Source organism: Oryx dammah, unplaced genomic scaffold, assembly GCF_014754425.2.
Source record: "Oryx dammah isolate SB20612 unplaced genomic scaffold, SCBI_Odam_1.1 HiC_scaffold_10, whole genome shotgun sequence".
Taxonomy (NCBI): domain Eukaryota; kingdom Metazoa; phylum Chordata; class Mammalia; order Artiodactyla; family Bovidae; genus Oryx; species Oryx dammah.
In genome coordinates this window covers 7,135,650-7,162,416 of record NW_024070194.1, presented here as the reverse complement: position 1 = coordinate 7,162,416, position 26,767 = coordinate 7,135,650, and the positions used below count along the sequence as shown (strand labels likewise).

At 47.6% G+C, this 26,767-nt stretch overlaps 1 protein-coding gene and 1 long non-coding RNA gene across 6 annotated transcripts in view; one reads left to right on the top strand and one right to left on the bottom strand.

The window, feature by feature from the left end:
• Positions 1-26,767, bottom strand: part of SULF2 (sulfatase 2) — a 124,292-nt gene that overhangs the window by 69,338 nt on the left and 28,187 nt on the right. For all 5 annotated transcript variants that reach the window (XM_040248154.1, XM_040248153.1, XM_040248152.1 and 2 more), the window contains exons 2-3: positions 26,374-26,643; positions 5,068-5,307 (exon numbers count right to left, since the gene is read on the bottom strand). In XM_040248154.1, coding sequence (XP_040104088.1) covers positions 5,068-5,307; positions 26,374-26,548 — 415 coding nt within the window. In that variant the 5' untranslated portion in view covers positions 26,549-26,643. The remainder of the gene's footprint in view (positions 1-5,067; positions 5,308-26,373; positions 26,644-26,767) is intronic.
• Positions 5,066-15,291, top strand: LOC120869106. Its single transcript, XR_005722433.1, has 3 exons — positions 5,066-5,324; positions 5,658-5,719; positions 13,991-15,291. It is a non-coding gene; the product is annotated as an uncharacterized LOC120869106 (long non-coding RNA).

Sequence of the window (26,767 nt, the reverse complement as noted above, 5' to 3'; positions counted from 1 at the left end):
CTTTCACTTTTCACTCATGCATTGGAGAAGGAAAAGGCAACCCACTCCAGGACTCTTGCCTGGAAAATCCCATGGACGGAGAAGCCCGGTGGGCTGCAGCCCATAAGGTCGCAAAGAGTCAGACATGACTGAGCGACTTCACTTTCGCTAAACATATAAAACAAGTATTAATAGACCCCAAGGGAGAAATAGACAGCAACAGAATAATAGTGGGGACTTTCATACCCCACTTTCATCAGTGGATAGATCATCCAGAGAGAAAGTCAATAAGGAAACATAGGTCTAAAATGATACGTCGGCCAGATAGACTTAGCACACATACACAGAATGGTCCATCCAAAAGCAACAGAATACACGTTCTTTTCAAGTGAACAGGAAGCATTCTCCAGGGTAGATCACATGTTAGGCCACAAAACAAATCTTAATAAATTTATGAAAACTGAAATTTTATCAAGCACCTTTTTCACATAGAATGGTATGAAACTAGAAATCAGTTATAAGAACAAAATTGGAAAATTCACAAATACGTGGAGACTAAACAACATGCTAATACAGGCTACTGCACAACAAATCAGTTAAAGAAATCAAAACAATTTAAAAAAGTAACTTGAGACAAATGAAAATACAACACACTGAAACATACAGGGTGTGGCAAAATAAGCTCTAAGCGATAAATGCCAACATCAAGAAATGAGAAAAAGTCTCAAATAAACAGCCTAAACTTTACAGTTCAAGGAACCAGAAAAAGAACAAAGACCAAAGTCAGTAAGGAAATAAACAATAGAGATTATGGCAAAAATAAATGAAATATAGAGACGAAAAAGACAATGGGAAAGATCAATGGAAACACAAACCGGTGCTTTGAAAAGATAAACAAAATTGGTAAAACTTTTAGCTAGACTCACCAGGAAAAAAAAAAGAGAGAGAATTCAAATAAGTTAAAAAGGGAGACATTACAACTGACAAAAATACAAGGGACCATGAAAGACTGCTACCAGCAATTATAGGCCAACAAGTTTGACAAGCTAGAGAACTATAACTAGAAACATATAACCTACCAACACGGACTGAGGAAGAAATAGAAAATCTGAGCAGACCAATTGCTAGAAAGAAGGTTGAGTCAATAATCAAACACTTCCCAAAATACCAAAGTCCAGGAATAGACAGCTTTATAGGTGAATTCTACCAAAAATTCAAAGAACAATTAATACCAGCCTTTCTCAAACTCTTCCAAAAAAAAAAAAAAAACAAAAAACCAGAATAGGAAGGAATAACTCCACATTCATCTTATAAGGCATGCATTACCCTAATACCAAAATCAGCCAAGGACACCACAAGTAAAGAAAAGTACAGGCCAATATCTCTGATAAACATAGAATGGGAAAATCTCCAACAAAATATTAGCAAACTGAATTCAATAATACATTAAAGGCATTATATATCATGATCAGGTAGGATTTATTCCAGAAATTCAAGGGTAGTTCGCCATCCCCCAATCAATCAATGTGCACACCACATTAAAAAATGAAAGATAAAAATCATCTCAGCAGATTCAGAAAAAGGATTGGACAAAATTCAACAACGATTTATGAGGAAAACTCTCAAAAAAGTGACTGTAGAGGAACGTATATCAACATAATAAAATTCATAGCTTACATCATATTCAACAGTGAAAAACTGGTGACTTTTCCTCTAAGATCAGGAACGAGACAAGGGAACTCACTGCCACCACTTTTATTCCATATTGTATTGGAAATCCTAGTCAGTGCAATGAGGCAAAAAAAAGAAAGAAAATCATCCCAGTCATAAAGGAAGAAGTGACACTATTTGTAGATGACATGACATTACACATAGAAAACCCTAAAGACTCCACCAAAACTGTTAGAACTAATAAATTAATTCAGTAAAGTTGCAGGATACAAAATCAATACACAAAAGTCTGTTGACTTTCTATACATTAATAACAAACTATCAGGAAGATAAATTAATAAAACAATCCCATTTACAATTGCATAAAAAAGAATAAGATATCTGGGAATAAATTTAACCAAGGTGATGAAAGACTTCTGCACTAAAAACTAAGATTTCAATTAAGGCAAGAAACAGAAGACATAGATAAATGGAAAGGTATCCCATGCTCATGGGTTGGGAGAATTAATATTGTTAAAATGTTGATATTAGGACTTTGCTGGTGGCACAGTGGATAAAAAACCATCTGCCAATGCTGGAGACACGATTTGATCCCTGGTCCAAGAAGATTCCACATATTGCGGAGCAACTAAACCCATGTACCACGATTACTGAGGCTGCACTCTAGCGCCCACGAGTCACAACTACCAAGTCTGCATGCCACAATTACTGAGCCCCACATGCCCTAGAGCCCACGAGTCACAACTGCTGTGCCCATGTGCCCAGAGCCTGTACTTTGCAACGAGAAGCTACTGGAATGGGAAGCCTGCATACTGAAATGAAGATTAGCTCCTGTTTACTACAACCAGATAAAGCCTGTGCAAAAGCAATGAAGACCTTGTGCAGCCAAAAAAAAAAAGTCAATACTATCCAAAGCAATCTACAGATTCAATGCAATCCCTATCAAATTTCCAATGGCATTTAAAAAAATTATTATTTACAAATTTTATTTATCTTGTTTACTTATTCATTTTTGGCTGTGCTATGTGGATGAAACCTGTGCCCCCAGCAATGGAAGTATGGAGTCCTAACCACTAGACCACCCAATGGCATTTTTCATAGAGACAGAAAACATAATCTTAAAATTTATATGGAACCACAGAAGACCTCAAATAGTCAAAGCAATTTTGAGAAATAAGAACGCAGCTGGAGCATCATGTTCCTTGATTTCAAACCGTATCACAAAGCAACAGTAATCAAAACAGTATGGTATTGGCATAAAAACAGACATAGATCAATGAAATAGATTAGAAAGTCCATAAATAAATCCATGCATATATGGTTGGTTAATTTATGCCAAAGGAGCCCAGAATATATGATGGGGGAAAGGACAGTCTCTTTAATAAATGGAAGTGGGAAAACTGGACAGCCACAGGTGAAAGAATTAAACTGAACTGCTATCTTTTACCATAGGCAAAGTTGACTCAAAATGGATTAAAGACTTGGAACATATGATGTGAAATCATCATTTGATATGGGTCTTGGTGATGATTTTTTTTTTATTTGACACCAAAGGCAATAAAAACCGAAGGAAATAAGTGGGACACCACCAGATACAGCAGAGGAACATTCTGCATGACAGAATGAAGAGACAATCTACCAAATAAGAGAAAATACTTGCAGATCATTACATGATAAGGGGTTAATATCCAAAATACATAAAAACTCATGCAACTCAACAGAAAAAACTAAAACAATCCAATTAAAAAGGGGGCAACAGATCTGAACAGACATTTTCTCCAAGGAAGACATACAGATGGTCAACAGGTACATCTAAGTCCACATCATTAATCATCAGGGAGATATAAATCAAAACCACAATGAGATATCACCTCACATATGTTAGAATGTGCTGGGTGCCAAGTTGCTTCAGTTGTGTCCAACTCTTCGTAAGCCTGACTGTAGCCCACCAGGCTCCTCCGTTCAGGAGGATTCTCCAGGCAAGAATACTGGAGTGGGTTGCCATGCCCTCCTCCAGGGAATCTTCCTGATCCAGGGATCGAATCTGCACCTCTTATGTCTCCTGTGTTGGCAGGTGGGTTCTTTACCACTAGCGCCACCTGGGAAGCCTCTCTGTTAGAATACCAGTTATCAAAAAGGCAAAGAATACCAAGTGTCGGAGAGGATTTGGAGGAAAGGGAATCCTATTCATTGTGGGAATGTAAATTGGTATGGCTATTATGGAAAACAGTTTGGAAGCTCCTCAAAAACGAAAAATAAAACTACCACATGATCCAGCAATTCCACCTTTTGAGTATCTATTCAAACAAAAGGAAAACACAAACCTGAAAGCTACCTGCATCCCATGTTCATTGCAACATTATTTACAGAAGCCAAGATACAGAAACAATCTAAGTGTCTTCAATGGAGGTATGAATGAACAAAATGGATCCGTTCCTCTCTGTCACTCCTGCCCAAACAAGTCCCTTGTAGCTTGAGCACAACTTCCTGGGGTTACGACACCCGAGTCACAATATCTGATTTCACAACTGCCTTGGCTCCTTACTCTAGATGGGGAGTGTTTGTTTATTTTTCTAAATTAAAGCAAATTAAATCGAGTTTAGAGGATTTTGCAATGTTGCTGGAGGTAAGCAACTGTAATTGTGCCTTTGCCTCAGGCAACCAGCCGGGCAGGTGAGTCTCTAGAACCCACCAAAGTGCCTCCTGCAAGATAAAGAGACAGGAAGTCTCACTCACTCTCCACCCAGGATGCAACACTGTGGGCACCCACTGGCAGAGGAGATGGAGCACCCTGGGCAGTGCAGACGGTCAAGTGTAGACGAACAGCGTGCGGCCATCTGCAGAGCAGCCAGTCCCCGCGCACAGGCTCTCCATCCTCCAAGCCAATTTTAATCCCCTTGCCTCACCCCAGTGTTCTGGAAGCTTGTTCCATGCTGATGGCCTTTACTCAGTGAAGTAGTCCCCAGCGGCTTAAATGACACAATTCACAGAGAACTCACGCTCCCGCCCGGGTACTTCAGCCTCTCTTCTACCTACATTCAAGAGGTACTTTGGTGGGTTCTGGAGACTCACCTGTCCAGCTGGTTGCCTGAGGCAAAGGCACAATTACAGTCGCTTACCTCCAGCAACCCACTCTGGAACTCTCTACTGTATTTCAAATTTTAAAGGGGCTCACTTAAAAAAAAAACACCTCAAATTCCATTGAAAAGGTCATTTTCAAGCCCCTCTATAAGCAAATAAATCTATTTTTCTAACTCATTTAGAAGGCAAGGTGTAGCTTTTAAATTAAAGTTGTTGGGACCTCCCCCGCAGCACAGGGACCACAGTGGAAAAGGCAGCGATCTGAGGCAGGGCACTGGGTACCACGTCGGTGGTTCCCAGTCTGGGCATGCGCCCACCCGCGGCAGCCTGGCTCACCTGTCCGGTAGCCCGTGCTGTTGAGATACACGGCAAAGGTGCGGCTCTCATGCTGTGCCTGCCAGGAGGGCGAGGAGCAGTTTTCATTGTTGGTGTAGGTGTTGTGGTTGTGAACGTACTTCCCGGTGAGGATGGAGGAGCGCGAGGGGCAGCACATGGGCGTGGTCACGAAGGCATTGATGAAGTGCGCCCCGCCCTGCTCCATGATGCGCCGCGTCTTGTTCATCACCTGCATGGAACCTGCAACCAGAGAGGAGGTGAGACGCGGGCCGGCCGATCTCCAGCGGGTGCGCCCCACTCGGGCACCGAACAATTAGAGACGGGCACTGAGAGGCCCTGAGCAGGGCGGCACCCACATCCCACTTCCCTGGTGGCTCAGACGGTAAAGCGTCCGCCTACAATGTGGGAGACCCGGGTTTGATCCCTTGGTCAGCAAGATCCCCTGGAGAAGGAAATGGCAACCCACTCTGGAACTCTTGCCTGGAGAATTCCATGGATGGAGGAGCCTGCCTGGTAGGCTAAAATCCATGGGGTTACAAAGAGTGGGATAGGACTGAGCAACTTCACTTTCACTTTTTTTTCACTTTCAGACCGCAGTGCAATGAGGAAGTACTCTGCCAGCCCCCGGTTCCACTGGCATTCATAGGGGCAGGTAGGTAAAAACCTGTTCATAAGTTATCTGAGCCTAGTAAAGAACTTTGTCTTGCATATAAACAGAACATCTTTTTTTTGCAGGGTATTAATACACACTGATTTTTTTTTTTTTTTGGAAAGCAACCACTGTGTAAACAGAGAGAAGATTATACCTTGTTTCATTTGGAACTTTCCCAAGAACTGTTCCCTCTTAATGAAATCTGATCATGCCAACCTGGCAATCCCTGCCCGCCTTCTCTCTAAATACATCTCGTCTCTGCTGAAACGCTCTGTGTCAGTCACGACCCGTGGTGGCTGCCTTTATCCGCCTTGTCCTTCCAGCTTGGAACCCACTCCCCACCTCCCTGCACATCTCACCCATCACTGCAGCCACCCCTCCCTGGGATCACTGTGGCTTCTGACTCCCTTGAGCTCTTATGACACATGTGGTACTAGGACTTCACAATAAACCACTACGAATGGTGAGCTCACTCAGGCATGTTCTTGTTTCTCAATGAAGCTGTGAGCAGAGTAAGGTGCAGGACGGAAAGGAGTTTATGTGAAAACCCTACTGTGCGCCAGCGCCTGCACACTGTCCACTCTACCGAGGGCTCCAGGCGTACAAAGACTGAGCCTCACTCAGTGCCGAATCTCAGTGCCCCATAGCGTGTAACACACAGTGGGCACTCAACACTCATGTGAAGAAGAATGGATGTGTAATTGCATAACCCGGCCGGCACCCAGACACATAGGCGGTTTCATGGAAATCCTTGTTCTCTTCCTTCTAAGGCTATCCTCAGTTTTTTTCTTTTCCTTGTAGCACTTAAGGTCTATGGTGGGTTGAATGATGCCCCCCCACCAAAAAAATATATGTTCCTGTCCTATGTCCAGGCTCCTGTGAATGGGACCTAATTTAGACAAAGGGTCTCTGCAGAGGTACTAAAACATATTGAGCTGAGATTGGTTAGGATGTGGGACCTAAATCCAAGGACAAGTGTCCTTCCAAGAGACAGAGGAAGAAGGCACACAGACACGGAGGGGAAGGCCATGTGAAGATGGAGGAGAGATGGGAAGGAGGCATGGATATCCCTCCAAGGAACCCCTCGGGCCTCCAGGAGCTGGGTGAGCAGAGAAGGATTCACCCCTAGAGCCTCTGGAGGGATCACAGCCCTGCTGACACTGTGATTGCAGACTCCTGTCTCCACAGCAGTGAGGCAGAAAATTTCTGTTGTTTTAAGCCACCCACTCTTGCAGTTTGTTAGGACAGCAGCAGGAAGCCAATCCAGGGTCCACCCGGTATCTGAGGGTCTTACTGGGGCCACAACCCCCAGAGACTTGAGAACAGCACATCAGACCCACCTCGGCACTCTGTCCCCAAAGAGGGAAAAGGAGATTTACATGGCTCCTCTACCCATTTTTCCGCCAAACAGGTAAGGAGACAGCTCAAGCTTTCCCAGGGAACACACAGATCATGTCTGTTCACTGCTTCAAATCATCCGGCAGCTTCCCTTCACACTCAGAAGAAAATACCAGTTCTTTACTGGGGGTCTAAGACTCTTGAGAGTCCCCTGGACTGCAAGGAGATCCAACCAGTCCATTCTGAAGGAGATCAGCCCTGGGATTTCTTTGGAAGGAATGATGCTAAAGCTGAAACTCCAGTACTTTGGCCACCTCATGTGAAGAGTTGACTCACTGGAAAAGACTCTGATGCTGGGAGGGATTAGGGGCAGGAGGAGAAGGGGACGACCGAGGATGAGATGGCTGGATGGCATCACTGACTCCATGGACGTGAGTCTGAGTGAACTCCGGAAGTTGGTGATGGACAGGGAGGCTTGGCGTGCTGCGATTCATGGGGTCGCAAAGAGTCGGACATGACTGAGAGACTGAACTGAACTGAAGACCCTTCTAGATCAGCCTTCCCTGCCAACCCACCTCCATGTTTCTTTGACCTCAGCTATTCTTCTGTATATTCTTGCCACCTCTTCTTCTGTGTATCCTTGCCACTGACTTCCAAAAGTAGGAAGTCAAGGGACACCTGGAGTAACAGGCAAATTTGGCCTTGGAGTACAGAATGAAGCAGGGCAAAGGCTAATAGAGTTTTGCAAAGAGAATGCACTGGTGATAGCAATCACCCTCTTCCAACAACACAAGAGAAGACTCTACACATGGACATCACCAGATGGTCAATACCGAAATCAGATTGACTATATTCTTTGCAGCCAGAGATGAAGAAGCTCTATACAGTCAGCAAAAACAAGACCAGGAGCTGACTGTGGCTCAGATCATGAACTCCTCATTGCCAAATTCAGACTTAAATTGAAGAAAGTAGAGAAAACCACTAGACCATCCAGGTATGACCTAAATCAAATCCCTTATGATTATACAGTGGAAGTGAGAAATAGATTCAAGGGATTAGATCTGATAGAGGGTGCCCAAAGAATTATGAACAAAGGTTCATGACATTGTACAGGAGGCAGTGATCAACACTGTCCCCAAGAAAAAGAGATGCAAAAACTCTAAATGGTTGTCTGAGGAGGTCTTACAAATAGCTGAGAAAAGAAGAGAAGCTAAAGGCAAAGGAGAAAAGATATACCCATTTGAATGCAGAGTTCCAAAGAATAGCAAAGAGAGATAAGAAAGCCTTCCTCAGTGATCAATGCAAAGAAATAGAGGAAAACAATAGAATGGGAAAGACGAGAGATCTCTTCAAGAAACTTAGATATCAAGGGAACATTTCATGCAAAGATGGGCACAATAATGGACAGAAATGGTATGGACCAAACAGAAGCAGAAGATATTAAGAAGAGGTGGCAAGAATACACAGAAGAACTATACAAAAAGATCTTAATGACCCAGATAATCACAATGGTGTGATCACTCAACTAGAGCCAGACAACCTGGAATGCGAAATCAGATGAGCCTTAGGAAGTATCACTACGAACAAAGCTAGTAGAGGTGATGGAATTCCAGTTGAGCTATTTCGAATCCTAAAAGATGATGCTGTGAAAGTGCTGCACTCAATATGCCAGCAAATTTGGAAAACTCAGTAGTGGCCACAGGACTGGAAAAGGTCAGTTTTCATTCCAATGCCAAAGAAAGGCAATGCCAAAGAATGCTCAAACTACTGCACAATTGCCCTCATCTCATACAGTAGCAAAGTAATGCTCAAAATTCTTCAAATCAGGCTTCAATAGTATGTGAACCGTGAAGTTCCAGATGTTCAAGCTGGATTTAGTAAAGGCAGAGGAACCAGAGATCAAATTGCCAACATCCATTGGATCATCGAAAAAGCAAGACAGTTCCAGAAAAACATCTATTTTTGCTTTATTGACTATGCCAAAGCCTTTGACTGTGTGGATCACAATAAACTGTGGAAAATTCTGAAAGAGATGGGAATTCCAGACCACCTGACCTGCCTCTTGAGAAACCTGTATGCAGGTCAGGAAGCAACAGTTAGATCTGGACATGGAACAACAGACTGGTTCCAAATAGGAAAAGGAGTACATCAAGGCTGTATATTGTCACCCTGCTTATTTGTGCTTATATGCGGGGCACATCATGAGAAATGCTTAATATCAATAATCTCAGATATGCAGATGACACTACCCTTATGGCAGAAAGTGAAGAAGAACTAAAGAGCCTCTTGATGAAAGTGAAAGAGGAGAGTGAAAAAGTTGGCTTAAAACTCAACATTCAGAAAACTAAGATCATGGCATCTGGTCTCATCACTTCATGGAAAACAGATGGAGAAACAATGGAAACAGTGACAGACTTTATTTTCTTGGACTCTAAAATCACTGCAGATAGTGACTGCAGCCATGAAATTAAGACACTTGCTCCTTGGAAGAAAAGCTATGACCAACCTAGAGAGCATATTAAAAAGCAGAGACATTACTTTGCCAACAATGGTCCATCTAGTCAAAGCTATGGTTTTTCCAGTAGTCATGTATGGATGTGAGTTGGACTATAAAGAAAGCTGAGTGCCGAAGACCTGAAGTTTTTGAACTGTGGTGTTGGAGAAGACTCTTGGACTGCAAGGAAATCCAACCAGTCCATCCTAAAGGAAATCCGTCCTGAATGTTCATTGGAAGGACTGTTGCTGAAACTGAAACTCCAATACTTTGGCCACCTGATGTGAAGAACTGACTCATTGGAAAAGACCCTGATGCTGGGAAAGATTGAAGGCGGGAGGAGAAGGGGACAACAGAGGATGAGATGGTTGGATGGCATCACTGACTCAATGGATATGATGAGTTTGAGCAAGCTTTGGGAGTTGGTGATGGACAGGGAGGCCTGGCCCTGCAGTCCATGGGGTTGCAAAGAGTCGGACAACTGAGTGACTGAACTGAACTGAACTTCCCTGTCCCTTGCTCGCTTGGCCACATGAGCTTCCTCTTTGTTTCTCAGGGGCTCCAGGCTCAGGATCTCCTGCCTCAGGATCTTTGCACTTTCTTTCTCCCTTCTGCTGGGGAATGCCTCTCTGAGACTTTGCTGGCCTGTCCGATTATTCAGATCTCAGCGGTCACCTCCTCCACAAGTCCTGGCTGAGTACCCCATCTGGAGGAGCTCCCTGCTTACTTGCTATCACACCCATGTAGGTTTCTTCTTAGCATTTTCCTCCTTCTGAAGTGGCCTCCTTTACAAGTGCCCTTATTTGTAATCAGCCTCTGCTTTTGGACTGAGAGTTCTGAGTGATCCAGGGTGCTGTCCACCCCCTGCCCCCAGGAACATATAATTGATGCCCTGTAGTATCTCACTGAACAACTGAAGGGGACAGAGCAGAGCCTGCCCTCTTGAGCCCAGCGCTGAAGCAGTTTTATAAGAGATGCCCACCTGGAACTAGGTGTGTTTCCTGAGCCTCTTGGCTAAGGTCACCCTGGTGGGCAAAGAACTGGCTTTGTGTCTGACCAGGAATCATCAGGCCCTGGAGCTATGTGAGCATCTGTTGCCAAGGTCACCTGTCCTCCTGAGAAGTCCCAGTGGGTCCCATCTGTAACTGGTGGCAATTAGAGGGTTTCTACCAGGAGTGATAGCATCACTGACTCAGTGGACACGAATCTGAGCAAACTCCGGGAGACGGTGAAGGACAGGGGAGGCTGCGGTGCTGCAGTCCATGGGATCAGAGAGTCAGACGCGACTGAGCGACTGACACCAGGGGTGAAGTCGCCCTCTGGAGAGGATGGAGGTGGTGGGCTTTCTGAAGCTCCCCTCCACCAGCTGGTGCAAACTCACTAGAACCTGCAGAGGGAGAAGGCCTCAGGATCAGGGTCCTCACCAGACTTGGGCTACATCCTTCTAGCCTCCTCCAGGTTATGCATCAAACCTCCCATATCTGAGAGGCCGTCCTTGGCTCCACACTGAAACTGCTGCCCCTCCTTCCAGCACCCCCCACTGCCCCTCCCTGCCTCACCGGGCCCCCCAACACTTACTGCCCTCGGACAGTTCACTTATTTGCGTGTTGCCCATTGCTCCACACTGGAACAGCTCCAAGGGAGCAGGGATCTAGGCTTATTCTCTTTACTGTCGTCTTCCCAAGCCCAGAACAATGCCTGGCACAAAGTGACCGTTCAACAAACATCTGCTAAATTAACACAAAAATATATCTCACTCTCTGTGTTTCCATATAACTCAGGAGCCCAAGTGGGTCTATGTTCATGATACGTGTGTATGTGTTGTGTGTAGTGGATTTAAAAAGAAATCTGACTTCAAATAGCAGCTAATAGACGATGTGCTCTGAGTCTGCCATACTCCCCAGCACCTTCTAGAGTCTGACACCAGCTCTGCGCCGTCACATTACTTGCCGGTCCCTGAAGGCCCTGGTTTGGCAGCTCCTAATATAACCTAATTGTTGAGACAGCTCTAACTCGGCCCTGGGGTAGAGGGCGGTGCTGCACGACCGTTAACAATCACAATTAACTGGTGGTGACTCCTCGGCGGACTCTGCTTTACACACTGTGCCGGGCTTGCACCATGCTACTTAATCCTCCCCGCAAACCACTTAATAGAAGAGGGAGCCGGGGGCAGGGAGTTAGGTGCCTGGTGAGAACTGCAGAGCCAGGGAAGTGGGACGGGAGGACTTGAGCCCAGCGTGTTTGCCGGCGGAGGTGGGGGTTTCTTGTCACGTCCAGGAAGCGTCCAGTGGACACCACTCGGGTGCGGATAACCCAGGAGGGGCGCGGAGGTCCCTACACGCTTGGTAACTCTCAGCTTCAGTGAAGCTCAGAATCATCCCCGGGACTGTTGTTTGGGTCCCCACGTCATCCCGGACGTGACTTTAGCTGACGTACCAGCAGGGACAGTGGTTCGGGGTCGGTCACGTCACCAAGTGCCAGGGACCCCAGTGTGGGAAACTGATTCCCAGTCACTCTTTCTCCAGGACATACCAACTCCAGGAGAAAGTCTCGGGTGGGTGCAGGGATGTGGTCACGTCCTTAACACTCACACACTTTCTATTTCAAAGGGAAGAGATGAGGCCACCCCCTTGGAGCTCCGGGTGGGCAGCCGTATTAGCTTAAACTTGATTGCATGGTTTAACCTTCCTTCTACTTAGGGCAAGTGATGCTAGCTTCTCATTTAAGGTAGTAGAATCCTGTTCTCAAAAAATAATTACAGCTGTTTAAAAAAATAGCAATATAAGTGGCCCACAGACACAGTGAAAATTGTGGAAGGGTGGGGGAATGGCTGGCGTTTGGCACAACCCACAGTTGTCTGCCCAGTGACGTTATTGCTAAGAGACATCTTGGGTGTCCCCTGAGGTCCTCCCCTCTCCCCTAGTCTGTTGTTGTTCCATTGCTAAGTCATGTCTGGCTCTTTGTGACCCCGTGGACTCCTGCACACCAGGCTCCTCTGTCCTCCATTATCTTCCAGAGTTTGCTCAAACTCACGTCCATTGAGTCGGTGATGCTATCCAACCATCTCATCCTCTGTTGCCCCTTCTCCTCCTGTCTTCAGTCTTTCCCAGTATTGGGGCCTTTTCCAATGAGTCTGCTTTTTGTTCAGGTGGCCAAAGCATTGGAGCTTCAACAACAGTCCTTCCAATGACTATTCAGGCCTGATTTCCTTTAGGATGGACTGGCTGGATCTCCTTGCAGTCCAAGGGACTCTCAAGAGTCTTCTCCAACACCACAGTTCAAAAGCATCAATTCCTCGGGGCTCAGCTTTCTTTATGGACCACCTCTCACATCCTTCAGTTACTCAGGCAATAATCATGGCTTCTCTCTGGTCCCATCTTTCTGTTTCCACACCCAGCCCATCAGCAGAGCCTGCTACTCTTTCTTAAAGGACAGCCACAGTCAAGAGTCTTGTCGCCTCCTCCCTGAGCAGGCAGTCATTCTCTTTCCTCTGAGTTAGGTCCACAGCTTCCTACCTGGACTCTCGCCATTTATTTCCAAAGGAGTAGCTGCAGTGGCTCTTCTCAGCATCATCCATGGCTCCCACTCAGCCAGAGAACAAAGTCTGTGAGGCCGAGTGCAGCCCCTGTGGGCCTAGGCTCCCCATTCTTCCCCGCCCTCTGTGGTCCTTGCCTCTCCTCACATTTGCCAACTTGCTCCCACCCTAGAGCCTTTGCCCAGGCTCTTCTTCCTGCTGGGGATGCCTTTCTCCAGCAATCCCAGGGTCTGGGTCCTCATGCCTCCTTGTTTTTACTCAAAAGTTCTCTTCTTGGGGGGAGGGGTGATGTACAGGTAGAGGATTAAGAGGTACAAACTATTAGGTATAAGATAAACTGCAAGGATATATTGTACAGCACTGGGAATACAGCCAATATTTTATAATGAGTATAAATGGAGCATGACCTTTAAAAATTGTGAATCACTATACACTATGCCTGTAACTTATAATATTGTACAGCAACTATACTTCAATTTAAAAAAATAGTTCTCTTTTTTCGTGCGGCCTGCCCTGCTGACCACATGCACAATTTTACTCCCTTGTCGCCAGTATTTCATATCCTCTTCCTTTTTTACGTTCTACATTTTCAACTCTGCATGTGTTGATCTAACATACTATATCTCAGGTTGGTCAAAAAATTTGTTCGGGTTTTCCCATAGCATCGGCTGGCAAACCCGAGTGATCTTTCTGGTCAGCACAATACCCTGGCACATTTACATCTTCATCTTGCTGGTCACCCTCTCTGTAGCCCCAGATGTTAGCATCATGAGAGCTGGGACCACTGGACAGCCCTGAGGTCTAGAACAGCACCCGGCACATAGTAGGTGTTCAATAAATATTTCTCGAAGGCATGAATCTAGGGCAGTCCAGGCAGAATCAAGCCTTTGCTTGCTCTTCCCAGACCACGAGGCAAAGAAGGACACACCCGGTAACGAGGACTTGGCCTTGCTCGGGCTCTAGAGACCGCGGAAAGGACAAAGCTGGCTGCCCACCCGACCTCTCAGACCCTCCTGGAAAGCAGGGGTCTGCCACCCGGTGAGTAATTCACCTGCAGTCAGCCGCCTTGGATGCTGCATTGGCAAAAGGCAAACAGCCTGCGGGACTGTTTCTTATTTGTAATGGGCTCCAAACCAGGGTCGCCATGTGCCCCTCAAGTCACATGAGCGATGGTCTGCTCTTTCCAACAGTTGCCTGCGCGTGTCCGCTCGGGGCGCCCACCCCGGCCCAAATGAGCCGGCTGCAGGGAAGCCGTGTCGATCTGCTATTAGAGCACAGTCTAACGATGCCCTAAATGACAGTGCATCTGGGCATAAGCAGCGCAACATGTTAAGCCTCCCCTCGGGGACAGTAACCTGCTTGATGAGAATAGCCACAGTGACGGGGCCCGATAAATCCACATCTGGAACGGGAAAGCACATGATCTAATCTCCTTGCCCGGCACAGCCCTCATGCAGATGGACAGCTCCGAGGGGGAGGGAAGGGGCTGGAAGACCAGGCCACACGGAAATAAAAAGGCCAGCCAACCAAAACTCCTGTCGTCCAACACACGCCTGCGGACACGCAGACAAAAACACAGCCGGCTGCTTTCCATGATCACACCTTCCTCCCTTGCCAGGGTGCTGACACCTTTCTCGGTGACTCCAGAGGACTGGGCAGGCCCCCTCCCCACCCTGATGACTTAAAGTTTGGTGCCCAAACCATGCACCGGCCAGAAGCATGGTATATCCTCCACACCCTCATCTGCCCATTCCCTTTCTCACTGCTTTTTTTTTTTGCAGGGGGTTGGGGGTCTCTCAGTGTACCACCAGGGCTATTATTTATTTGATTTGATAACTTTCTTTAATGTGGCTTTAAAAATTTTGTTTTCAACCCAAGTGACAATGTAAAATTCTGGATTTGATGTGCTACTTAGTTTTTTTTTTTTTTTTGGAAGCATATCAAAAGAGATTTGTAAGTAGTAAAAATCAATGTTTGTCAACCTGTCACATAAGATGATTTTGCGCATGACCTGTGTCATACATAGAAAGGCATGTGGGGAAACGCTGATTTAATGTGCACTTCTAGAAGTCTGGGTCAGGGCAACCACCATCTCTGGGGACTCAGCAGGTGCTGGGGGCTCTCAAGATTCAAAATGTGACCCGATTTTGGCCGTTCCTGGGTCTTAGGTGGCTCACGTCTATTTTCTGTCCTAGAAGTCTGCATCAGCTGAGAGGAGACACACCCTACATGCCCCCTCCCCAAGACAAAATTCCGGAGCCCCCAACTTGGGTGGCATAATAGAGGCGGTGTCGGTTTTGATGGATAACTAAGAGATATGCTTTCTGATCTTTGTTTTCTTAAAAATGAGAGGTAAACACAGTCTCTGATGTCAGACCCTCCTTGGGAAAGTTGTGGGAGGTGGGACATGGTTAGCCAACCCAGGGTCCTGACTTAAATCAATGTTTAACCATTGCTATTTCTTACCTAGACTATTGTAGAATTTTAATTGAGATAAATATATGCAAAGCCTTTAGTTCAATGCCTGGCATACAGAAAAGATTCAAAACATGTTAGCTTTTAAAAATGTAAATTACAGTAGCTCCCAACTATATATGGTGTAACACAGAGTTCACAAATTGAGTGCCTCCCGTAGACTGCAGTCCATGGGGTCGCTGAGAGTCGGACACGACTGAGCGACTTCACTTTCACTTTCCTGAATTGGAGAAGGAAACAGCAACCCGCTCCAGTGTTCTTGCCTGGAGAATCCCACGGACGGCAGAGCCTGATGGGCTGCCGTCTATGGGGTCACACAGAGTCGGACACAACTGAAGCGACTTAGCAGCAGCAGCAGCAGGACAGGCTCTTGACTGGGTATGTTGGATTTAGGTCTGCTTGGAAGTGGTTAAAAGTCTGAATTAATTGCTAACTTTTAAGTTTTATTCGGGAGATCTCACATCAATCTGGATTTTAGGCTTAGCATGAAAATACACAGATCTGGCCTTGATGGGTACGCAGGTGGGTGGATCTGAGTAGCCAAGGCTGGTTTTAGAAGCGCCCCTCTCCAGTCTGCATGGCCCCCGTCAGGTCCACTCCCCTCACCCGCAGTACTGGCCTGGCCCTGCTGCACTGGGTTTACCCTTCTCCAGGGGATCTTCCCGACCCAGGGATCGAACCTGGGTCTTCCGCATCGCAGGTGGATTCTTTACTATCTGACCCTCAAGGGAAGCCCTTGCAACCCTTAGCTGGTTCTATTCCAGCTGAAATGATCAGCTAAGTAAACTCGCAAAGCAACACTGTGGCCTGGAGACCCACAGAAAGTAGGCTTCAAGGGGGCACGGAGGGGTGGTGGGTTTGGGTAAAAGCTGGAACTGAGCCTTGCCCTGGACAGGCAGGGGCTGGGGGGCTGTGAGCTCAGGCCACAGGTGGGGCAGCACGTGCGTCCTGGTGGCCACCTGTCAGGCTGGAATTTAAGCGACAGCCCTTGACTGGCCCTCAGCTGGCCCTTGAGTGTCCTGGAATCACCGCACTGTCACTGGCTCAGATTGTGAGCTGCCAGCTCGTGGCAACACCTGCTGAAAGGCCACATCAGGCTGGGCCCCATCAGCTCGATGGCCCCAGAAGCGCTCTGTCTCCAGCAGCGGGGCGAGGGGAAGGCCTGGGAAACAGACAGCAGCAATCAGAGGCCACCTCTGGCCCAGGGACCCCATTGTCTCCCGAGCAGTTACATTTGATCCTCCTCCTCCTGTAGGAGCGTTCTCACTGCTGTCAGTTGGCAACAACTGCTGTGCCTGCAACTCAATCCAGAAAAATCCACTGGATTTCTGGGACCTGCTTCTCAGACGAGGTTTCCTCATGGTGGTGGCAGAGGAGGAACCATTCCTAACCCTTGGAGATTACAAAATAAAATTAAATATTATTCTTGATTTCATCGATAAAAATCCAAGGCTTAAAACTGGTTCTTAACCCCAAAATCAGCTAAAGCAGATGTTGAAAAGGCAGAATTGGAATTTCGTTAATGAACACTAGACTGAAAAAAATGAGAAGAATCATGCAGTATTTGCAGAAAAATCTGCAAACCAGAGCCAGCAGAAGCTTCTGGGAAAAAATTCCAGCTCAGGCTTTCTCAATGGCGGGGAGGTGCCCTGGGGCAGGGCAGGTCATGGGTATAACAATGGTGCTCAGCAATGACTGGCAATTTCCGCTCCGAGGAGCTCCACCCAGAAACGTCCCTCTTGCTAATAATTTTCCAACCTGCTGCCCCTGCCAGAGGTCATTGCCTCAATGAGGCAGCCTCTCCAAGGTATTCTGCGCATTTTTCAGGGTGGGCTAGAGTCAGTCACCCAGCCACCATCCTTGTGGGTGATGTTGGCAAAGCAGCTGACGTCTGTCCCAAGTCTGAAAACCCATCCCTCCTCCCACAGTCTCCCATCTCGGTAAATGGCACCACCATCTGCCCAAGAGCTCAGCCAAAAACCTCAGTCATCCTTGATTCTCCTTCCCTCCCCTCCCACTTGTACTCCATCAACAAGGCGCGCTGACCTTCAAAACAAAACCTGCTCCTTTACTCCCTTCCCTTCAACAGCACCCCCAACCACCTCCCACTGGGACAACTGGTCTATCAGATTCTGTTCCTGTCCCCCACTTCTCCACCGGCAGCCAGAGCCACTGAAAGCATGAATCACGTGTGCTTGACCTGCTCAGAACATTTCAGTCACTTTCCATTGGCCTGAGAATAAAATCCAGACCTTCCTCGTCTCTTCCTGCCCTCACCCCTATCCGTCTCCCCTCTCCCTCCCCAGATCCAGCTGCCCTCCTCGAAGTGCTTAGCAGTTCCTCCCGGTCTGGGATGTCTCTCCCCCAGGCTTCCAGTGAACATCTCCTTCTCAGGGTGCCCATCACGTAACCGCATCCACTGCTGGAGTTGCTGCCCCTTCCTGGGACTCCCGCTCCTGATCTCTGGTGTGGCTGAGACCCCAGGTTGTCCGCCAACATTTGTTTCCCCTTCTTTCTTATTAACAGGCCCCGATTTTAATCTTCAACACACCCCGCTAGGAAACTGCATTTCCTAGACTCTCTTGCAGCGGAAGTGGTTCTCCCTTTAACCTTCTGGATCCACCTTCTGCTTAGTTCTCCAGCCCAGGGATCTGACCTGGATGGGCTGTACCCACTAGTGGCTTTATAGGCTGGCTTTGGCTGAGTTTGGCTGATGGGGGGCCCTGGCAGGAGATCAGCAAAAGGAAGCGCTAAGATTAGGGTCTGGATTCCTCCATCTCACTCCCTTGGTGTCAACAGAGGGTGACAACTCCTATTGAGTGGACCTGTCTTAAGGGTTCCAGTAACCATTTGCTGCTCTAACCTCCTTGGTCTTGGAGTAGAGATGACCCCACTGCTACTAACTAACCTCAAGTGCTACCCTATCATTAGTGATTTATCCACACTTGCTCACACCTTAGCAAAAAGTTAAACCCTCATTGAAAAATCTAGGTTTGAATGTGTCCTGTATTTCTTGCTGAGATCATGTGACTAATTAAATAAGTTCTGTCTGTGTTGTAGGTGATGTCTGGGATGAGTAAAGGGAGCTGACTTGACTTAAAGGTCCATTCTCTTCCCTTCTGCCTCTTCCTCCTTGCTATCTGGAATATGGCTGTGATGGCTGGAGATCTAGCAGCTATTCTGAGTCATGAAGGTGACCTTAAAGATGGAAGCCACACCATAAGAATAATAGGATACAAAAGTAGAGAAGGAGCTTGGGTCCCTTATAACCTTGAAGCCACAAAGCTGGCCCTGAACAGTCAACTTCCAGACATTTTTATGTGATTAAGAAGCAAAATTCTGTCTTGTTTAAGCCACTGTTATTTTATATTTTCTTTCACAGGCAGCCAAACCTAATCCTGATACACTTAGCTTCCAAAATTTAAGTGATCTCCTAAATGGTGCTGAATTTAAAAAAGATCTTGCAGGAATGCGCTTGGCAAGTTGAACACCAGGGTGGGTCCAACTAAGTCTCTCTTCCTCCTCAATGACCTGAATCCACATGTTTTTCTAACACCAGTGAGCAGCGGCAGGAATGTCAGGAGCTGGTATCTCGGAGAGGCTGTGTTGGAAGTTACCACCAATCTGGCGTCCGGAATCTGGGCACACTATCCTAGGCTTCCAGCCATTTGGCTCCTGCAGAGCACCCAAGCCTGCAATTTAGAATTGATTTCTGAATATCAGTCTGCAGCACAGGGTGTGGTTTCCTTGTGTTCACAGATGGAAAGAGGCAAACAAGTGTCTGGCCAGAGGCCCTCCAGAGCTGCTTTCTCAAGTCAAGCTCTCCCATAAGACAGCCCTCCAGGCTGCAGGCTTGCTATCTGCAGGATCACTGACCCCTCTGAGCATCTGGTGAGGGTCTCTGACCCAGGAAAGCACGAACCGGCACATGATCTGCATGTAATTCCCACCCTCACCCCCCATTCCTGGCCCATTCAGGCCTGGGCCTCCCCACTTGAACTTCTGACTCTAAAGGTTGACAGCCTTAGACTCTAGAACTGAGCTCTAGATAGCTTTCCCCATCTCTGTAAATAGACAATCCATTCCCCACCCCCAACCCCCACCAGATGTTCAGGCCAAAACCTCGGAGTTATTCTGGACTCCTCTCCCACTCCACATCAGATCACTAGCACATCTTGTCAGCGCCACCCTCTAACTCTGGGTGGTGTCTGACCACTTTGCCTACTCTGGTCTGAGCTGCCACGATCTTGTGCTTGGACCACTGCAGTAGCCTTCTGATGGGGTCCATCTCCTGCCTGGACTATTGCAGCAGGCCCCTCACTGCTCTGATTGCACCCCTTCAGTCTATTCTCCATAAAGTAGCCGAAAGGTTAAAATTAACATAGAAGTCACATGATGTTAATGTCCTTCCCTAGTGTCCCTGTCACTTGGAAAGTCACAGCCCTCCCCCTGGTGCAAAGACCCTGCCTGAGCCGCTCTCCCACCACCACCCATAGCCTCTCAGACCTCACCTACCCCTGGCTCTTTCGCTCACGCTGGTCTCCCACTGCGACCATCTGCTGCTCTGTGAGCCTGCCTGGACTGCTTCTGCCTCAGGGCCTTTGCACCCACTGTTCTCTGCCTGGAACGCTCTTCTTGGGGGAATTCCCTTGACTCATATTCCCTAACCTTCTTTGCCCAGATACCCCCTTCTCAGTGATGCTGCTCAACATAAAAATCACAGCTTTCCCTTTTCCCTCCCCTCCTTGCTGACTTCCCTTCCTTGTTTTCTTCTGACAGCTTTTTACTATCTCATATAGTATTGGGTTGGCCAAAAAGTTCATTCGGGTTTATCCGTATGGTGTTCTTAAAAACCCAAATGACTTTTTGCAAATCCAATACATATTTTACATATCTTTTAAATGAACTCTTACCCTAGAATGTAAGCTCCCTGAGAGCAGAGGTTCTGCCTATTTCGTTGGCTGCTGGATCCTGCTTGGCACCCTCTAGGTGCTCAACACACATCTCCTGAATGGATGAGTCTGGTCCGCCCTTTGGGTACCTGGCTTCAGAGGGAGCCCTACGCGGGGGTCGTGGGCATCTTCTGGAGTTGACAGCACTCCAGCCATCCTGCCTGCCTCTGGCACCAGCTCTTGACATTTTATTTTAGGGTATCCCTCCTCCCTCCCTCTCCCAGCCTTCGTGGTTCATGTGAGGGTTGGCCCCATCCCTGGGGCTCCAGGATATTACGTCCTCACCAAGAAGGTTAGGTTCATAGATCATCTTCCTCCAGATGAGTAAACAGAAGCACAGAGAGGCCAAGTAACCTTCTCAAGGCCACACAGTCAGCAGCAGAATGAGAGTTTGAACCCAGCTGTTTCGCTAGAGAGTTCTCATCTTTACATCTCTATTGGAGTATTTTCATTGAAAGATATTCTGAGAGACAAAGGCTTCTTTTGAACGGTGAACATCTGATCCGCAGTTCATGTAGTCATGAGTGCCACATCTGAAACCCAGCAAACTGAGGAGGTCTGTGAAAGGCACTTGTTCCTACCTGGTGTGGACCCCCAGGAAAACGGGCAGTGAAGCATCAGTGCCTGATATCTGCAGCCTGACTGTTTCCGTAACCCTCAGACACAAGAGTTACTGCCAGGTGGTACCCATATAAGACAGGCCCCAACATTCAAAACCTGTGATCAGACTCCAGAAAATTTTTCTCTTTTCCAGTCACCATCCTGCTGATTAGGTCAAGGAGAAGGTCTCAGGAGGGGCTACTTCCCCTTGAACTCCTCTCTCAAAACTGCCCATCACCTTTTATAACAAAGCCATCCTGGCCTCAGCCCCATGGGAGGCAGCATCTTGCCGAAATAGAAAAACACTGCTGTTCTTATTAGACTTGGTTTTGCAGTGACCTTTTACTGCAGGCAGTGAATACTAGTTTTCCATGTACAGTCATAATTAAAGCTTCCTTTTCAAATAATACTTAAGCTTCAAGAAGTAAGTCCAGTTCAAGTAATAGAACAGACGGCTCTGGGATGTTGCAAATATTCTCTTGCTCCAGGCAAGGACCGTGTCCAACTCATCTTGGTGTCTCAGAGCCTGTCCCAGCCCTGGAGGCTCACCAAGGGTTTGTCTGGATTGAATTAAACCAGAAACCCAGGCGGATTCCACCGGTTTCAAAGCCTATTTGAAGGACACCATGCAAATGAGACCTTGGCTTCCGTACATTTCTCCCTGTTCTACCCTCCTGGTGAAGATGGCAGCCAAGACCCTACCAATCTCTAAGAGTCATCCAAACACAGGGATTGTCCCCCCAAATATACTGATAGTGGAGACCACTTTCTGACCAATATGTCCTAGAATCTGGCCCCCTGGCAATGGACACTTCCGAGCGACCACTCAAGGGAGGCACGTCAAATGCATGTAAGGAAAAAGCAAAGAAAAAAAATCAAGATCCAGCACCCCCCTTGCAATCAATTCAGAGGCAGGAAGAGCCCCTCTTCTGTGCTGTGTCCCATACCAGATCTCTCATCCAGACCCTAATTAGGATGGACGGCTCTTCTCCGCCCCGGGACTGGAAGAAAGCCTGGAATTATCTTAGTCGAGAAGGCTCCAGCCCCGAGAACTATCAGAACTGCCGCCTGGATGAGCAGAAAATAGCAGATGATAAATTTTTTAGGACCACCCTCCGCGTGCCAGTTGTTGCTGACTGTGAGATAATGTGCTGGCCTTTTGGGGAGCATGCATTATTGATCTGGGTCTGTCTGGTGGTTTATAAAAAGCCCACCCTCCCCCCACCACCACCTTGCCATCATCCCTCACCTCTTGAAAGCAGCACAGCCTCCTCCAAACGCTGCTGGAGGGACTGGCTCCTTCATGGAAGGGAAGACCCATCTGGACAAGTGGGTGCCAAGGGAGGAAACTGACAGATGTCGCCGAACATGAGGGCTCCAAACCTGCTGCACATTCCATTTCCTGGAATTCATCTTTCAGAAATCCTCGCTCGCCGATGCAAAGATGCACGTATAAAGACATTCTTGAGGATTTCGCTGGCGGTCCAGTGGTTAAGAATCTGGCTTCCAGTGCAGGGGACATGGGTTCGATCCTTGGTCAGCGAACTAAGATCCCACATGCTGGGGTCCAATTAAGCCTGAGTGCTGCAACTACTGAGCCTGTGTGCTCTAGAGCCCACACGCCCCAACTAGAGAGAAGCCCGTGGGGAACCCCAAAAATCCCACATGTCATGGCTAAGACCTGACACAGCAAATAAGCAAATATTTAAAAAAATATTTTTCTTTGACAACAGTATTGGTAACAGTGAAAGCTACTAACAAACACAATCCCAATCCAGAAACAACTCAATAGCCATCCCAAGAGATGGGTTAAGTAGAGTTGTGGTTAAGACCATAGGCTCTGGGTTCAAATCTTATTTGGCCACATCCTAGCTGTGTGGCCTTGGACTAGTGACTTAGTTTCTCTGCATTCAAAGGAACAGGAGGGATCTAGGCACTTTAAGTTCGCCCTGGTTTGCTCTGCTTTCCTCTCTCCACGTCCTCGTCATGTCCGAAGCTCCTTTCTTTATATCTGCATACTCTTTGTTCGAGAGTCACAGGTGCAAACATACAATCAGATTCTGACATGAGACTGAGATCACGCAGCTGCAGCAAAAATTCAGTGCTCCTAAGAGTGGATGTTCAATCATTAGTCTTGGTTCAGGTCAAAAATCTAGGCTCCCCTTCTGTCCTCAGCCCCCGACCCACCCACCCATTCGTGCACGTCTTCTGGACTCAGTGTTCCTGCCCTGGTCCCAGCCCCCATCCTCGCCTGCCCCGTTACGGCCCTGTCCTTCTACTGGCACCTAATTTCAACATAACAGCCAGAGGGATCCTACTGGAACCTAAGTCAGGTCAGCCCCCAGGCGTGTCTATTCCACTGCAAATAAACCTCAAAATCATCACCATGACGACAGGGTCCCACGCAACCTGGCCTCATCTCTCTCCATTTATACCCCGGCTCTCACCGCTCCAGCTCACAGGCCTTCTTTCTGTCCTGACCCACCGAGCTCATTTCTGTCTTTGCCTTTCCTGTTCTCTCCAGCTGGAGGGATCCTCCCCCGGCCCCTCTCCTCCCAGCACAGTGCACTTAATCAATATCTACTGAATGCATGAATAAGCGTCCAGGGAGTCTTGAATTCTCAAGCATAACTCTGATGGAAACAGCTTGAGGGACCCCACGAGGCACGACCAAGGTGCGCTGAGGTCAGGTGCTGCCTGTGAGTGCTCTTTGCAGAATTCTGCCAGAAACAAAACTCACGGCCCCATGGCCACATTCTATAGGCTCCCCACGGTTATCAAATTTGGCTCATTCTAAATGCTGCTGGGGAGTTTTCAGTCACTAAGTCATGTCTATCTCTTTGCGACCAAGTGGACTACAGCATGCCAGGCTCCTCCGTCCTCTACTATCTCCCTGAGTCTGCTCAGATTCATGTCTATTGAGTCAGTGATGCTATCTAACCATCTCGTCCTCTGCTGCCCCCTTCGCCACAGCAAAAGGAGAAGGTCTTTTCCAGTGAGTCAGCTCTTTGCATCAGGTGGCCAAAGTAGTGGAGCTTCAGCATCAGTCCTTCCAATGAATATTCAGGGTTAATTTCCTTTAGGGTTGATTGGTTTGAGAAACAGGTATCCTATGCATCAAACTGTCAATAAAAGCCCTAGGCTATGATTGCTTCTGGCTGCAAATTGTTTTTGCACCCATCAGCTCCCTGAGTAACATCTATACTTGTGATCATTAATACAAATCATTAGAAAGGAGTGGCTTGGATGCATATAAATCACCTTTTCTTGGTGCTTAAAAGACTGATTTCAAAAACGGTGTAGGTGTGCATTTGAGTCATCACCACAATGTTATGTTTGACTGCAAAGGCTTTTCTGGTCAATCCTTAAATTTGTTGCCACCGACAATATTTAGTTTTCCTTTGACAGTGGACAGAAGCTAAAAGCCTACCCCTCACCTGGTCAACTGTGGCACTCCTCACCACGACCCACGGGAGCCTCCACAATCTGGCTCCCTTCCTTCTCTCCAGGGGCATGTTATGACTGTTCCCCAGGCTCTGGCCACATCTCTCTCCTTGGTCCTGCCTCAGGGCCTTTGCACATGCTGTACTGTGCTTGGAAGGCTTTGCCCCAGATTTTCACAGTACAAGGTAGTACTGACTACCATCTCTATCATCATCACTGTTAGTAAGAGGGGCATATCCAATTTATAGGACGAGGAAAACGCACAGGGGCTTGTATGCTGTCTAGTACGGCAGACACACCTGGCTACTGAGCACTGGCAAGGGGGCTGGTCCTGAGCTGTCCTCTAGGTGTGCATGCCAGATTTCAAAAGCAAAAAAAAAAATATATAAACTATGCCATTAATGATGTTTTTATATTGATTACATGTTAAGATGGCAATAAATTAGATATATTGGGTCTTTAAAAAAATTAACTTCCCCAGCTTTTTACTTTTCTAAAAAAAAAAAAAAAGTGTAGCCTCTAGGAAATTTAGAATTACTTATGTGATTTGCATTTGTGCCTCCCTTGATAGATCTCAAGGGTAGCGCTGTGTGGGGTTTATGTGGAGAAATGGAAATGGTAAAATCAGTGAATTTGAAGGGGAAGAAGACATAAGTAAAGGAGAAACAGGGCTGACACTGAGAGACACCCCCAGAGGTGAGCTGGGAATGTAAGTGGAATTTGACCCCAGGAGCAGAAGGTCCAGCTGGTTGACTCTGGGGGCCTCACTCCTGGTGGGCTCGTGGATGGAGACTTCTCACGTGAGTGAAAATGTGGTGAGAGGTGCCTCATGAAGAAGAAGGTGTCCAGCTGGGTGGAGGAGCCCAGGGACTCACTTAGGAGGGAGAGCGAGGAGGCCAGGAGGGTTTACACAGTGAAGCAAGGACACGACCGGGGGAGTGGGGGGCTGTGTGAGGGATCAGGGAGGGCGTCCTGCTATAAATCACAGCAAGGGCCCTTCTCCTCACCTGCCCCACCTGGAGCCCACAGGACCAGAGGGGAAACAGTTCAGGATGAGAGGCGACCGTCCCCACCCTCCTAAGACACCACCCCTGTAAACTGAGTCAGGTCACTAGCAATAGTGGCCACCCTCCCTCTCCCGAGATGCCACCAAGGAAGGCTGAGCCCACCCTTCCTTGGGTTAGGACTGGTGCCACCTGTTAAGATGGGTGGAACAGGGCTGCACATTTGCAGGTGTGTGTGTACACACACACATACTGCCCAGGCTAGCTTCCCCTTTTTGTTCAGCATCAGCTCAAGTATCATCTCCTCTGAGAGGGCCCCCTGATTACTAATCCAAAGTAGCTCTGACCATCACCACAAGCCAGAATCCTCTACAGTTACCCCAAAACGTTTCTCCCTTCTTGAAATGATCTTCCATATGAACTAGCAATGACCTTGATTATCTCTCTCCCACATTCCTTGAGACTAGAGATGGTGCCTGCCTCACTCATTACTGAAGTTCCAGGTCCTAGAATATGGCCTGGAATGTGGTAGGTTCTCAGCAGAAATTGGACAACAAGTCATCAACTGGTCTCAACATCTCTTTTCCTTAGGACTTTGGAGGAATCTGGGAATGGTTCTCATTAGGAAAAGGTTGGAGACCCCTAACCTTGAGGACCCAGCTGTACAGCCTCGTGTGCGGGGCCACCCCTGGGACTCGGTTCAGTCCATTAGACGTGAACTCTGCAGGATCAACCCGAGCATCTGCATCAGGGGCCCGAGACCCAGCACGGTGAGCCTGGGGAATGCCGCCTGCCAGCAGCTGGGCGCTTACCGAGCTCCACGTCCTGGTCGTCCGTCAGCACCAGGATGATGTTGGGACGAATGTTTCTGCGATCCCTCTGAAACCTGCCTTTCAGGCGGTGGTGGGACAGGAAGGCTGCACTTCCGTCCAGTAGAGAGAAGACCGCTGCAGAGAGCAAGCAAAGCAGGATGCCGGCGGGAGCCATGTTACGTTTCCGCGGATCCCCTTGCTTCTGGAGGGATGCAGGAGTCTGGAGCTGTGCTCCGTGGGTTTGTTTCTCTTCCCTCTCTACTCACGGACCTAGAGGAAGAGGAAGCGGATTAGGCCACAGGTTGCATCGTGATTTCTTCGATGGCTTCTGGCAGGGGCAGCGAGAGCTTCTTTGATCAGCGATAGCTACAGTGGACCAAACACTCAATTCGGT